This window comes from Sitodiplosis mosellana, unplaced genomic scaffold (assembly GCF_009176505.1).
Source record: "Sitodiplosis mosellana isolate CC-2019 unplaced genomic scaffold, AAFC_SMos_1.0 Smas_scaffold_1352, whole genome shotgun sequence".
Taxonomy (NCBI): Eukaryota; Metazoa; Arthropoda; class Insecta; order Diptera; family Cecidomyiidae; genus Sitodiplosis; species Sitodiplosis mosellana.
The window spans coordinates 868-2,844 of record NW_022596594.1 but is presented as its reverse complement, the minus strand read 5'-3'; the positions used below and the strand labels follow the sequence as shown (position 1 = coordinate 2,844).

At 34.2% G+C, this 1,977-nt stretch overlaps 1 protein-coding gene across 1 annotated transcript; it reads right to left on the bottom strand.

The window, feature by feature from the left end:
• LOC129571121 (probable cytochrome P450 6a13) lies at positions 1-1,747 on the bottom strand (the record flags this gene model as incomplete). Its single annotated transcript, XM_055450884.1, is given in 6 exon segments — positions 1-177; positions 249-373; positions 500-693; positions 757-852; positions 911-1,148; positions 1,273-1,747. Coding segments are annotated over 6 exon segments (1,012 nt in total), but the record flags the coding sequence as incomplete, so codon positions are not given.
• Between the last annotated feature and the right edge of the window lie 230 nt (positions 1,748-1,977).

Sequence of the window (1,977 nt, the reverse complement as noted above, 5' to 3'; positions counted from 1 at the left end):
ATGTCAATTGGCCATTATGCTTCTTCAGCGTATCCGATATCTCTTTGAAAAGTTTGTCTTGGCAATTCGGAGTGATCGCTAGCTCATACAATGCAAATGACAAAGCAGTATTTGAAGTTTCTGTACCTTCGGCGAACAAATTTAATGAATGGCCCGATAATGTAGTGTCGTCGAAACCTAAAAAGTTCAAACGGAATATATAAACAAAAAATGTTTGCCAATGGAATGAAATATGAATGAAATTTTACCGTATTTCTTTTGGAATTGAAGATACAATTGGAAAAAGTCATGTCTTTGAACGTCGTCCGATCGAGAAGCTTTATTTGATGCAACTAAATTTCGAATAAAATGATCCACCGTTGCGGATGCGAAACTGCGTTATAAATGCGCAATGGTTGAATTAATTGAAAATGTGTTGATTTTGACGCTCATTCTATCAATTTTAATGAAATTTGGAAGGGACCAATCGATTTCAATGTAATTTTTAGAAAATACTCACGGAATGGGAATGAAATCAACCGCCCATTTCGGCACAATGGGCCATACTAAAAATTTCAATCCTGCCCAAAATGATGGCTCAAATAACTCCTTTACGTTTGACATAAATTCGGATTCAGTCTCTTTATTGAAACATAATGGATCAATACTGAATGCACATTTCACCAAGTTTTGTACAGCAAATCGCATTGCAAGCTGAAAAAATCGAAAAATGTCTTCATTTTGTTTCAAGAATTCCAAGCAAACACCAATAATTACATCTTTTGCAACGATGTCTTCATTGGATTGATATGATTTTATGAATTCAACAAATTCAGTACCAACTCCATTCATCACCGGCATCAAATTTTTCAACTAAAATCAAATAAAACATTTAGCAACCATTTCCGCAACTTTTTAAACGTTTACTTACTTTGCTGGATGAGAAAACTGGTGTAATCAATTTTCGTCCTTCTTTCCATTCCTCATCACGAGTAAAAAAAGGATTCAGGGCAGTTAATTCATCGTGCTTTTTACTGACATTAAAATCATTGCTACGAAAACTATTGAATTTTGTAATCATAATATCTTTAACCAAATCGGGATCACGCGCTACAATCGCTGGCTTCAATAATTTGTAATAGCCGATGTATGGTTGATTGGAAAATTTGCTTCATATGAAATTAAATGAAACGGGCACGTAATGTGTTAATTCAGTTTATGATCTCAATCAATCAAGCCAATTTATTCATTCACAATTTTTTGTATTTCTCGACGTAGACACATTTTACTCACTTATACAAACCCGTAATCACCAAACCCCAATGCTCCGAAAAAGTGAACATCGATCCAATATTCCCAACAAATGGTTTCGGCTCTGGACCTGGCACTTTATTCCGTTTCCAAAACGAATAATTCCATTTCAGCCAAATGTACAACAGAGTGATGACACCCAATAAAATTGCGATCGTCAACATTTTGCTAGTGAATATTCTTTGTCTTATGCGCACAACTATCTATATGAACTGAATGAAGGCTTCTTGATCACTGGCTTTTATAGAGAAGAAACAAACAATTCTGCCGATCTATATATATCTAATATATATATCATTGTCAAGTTGACTTGTTCATTTGATTAGTTCAATTCATCAAGCATGTTGTTTTGAATCAAAAGATATGGGCAGCACTTGTGCCGATAGCACTTGTGCACAAACTGTGATTTAAAATATACCAAGTATGTTACATTCGTTATCGGTATTTTTTAAGCACTCCTAATGATTCAACACTCTTTTTACTGGTGAGATATGGTTGATTCGCTATGAAGGGCGTGAATGACATAAATTTAACTTAGTGTTGATTGATGGCTCGGTATACCGTTTAACTAGAACAAAAAGGCACTCGACAAATGAACGTTCCAAGTCATTGTTACTTCTGATTTTCATTTCACACCGATTTGAAATACAATTAAATGATTAAATTTTTATTGATATTACTACCTTG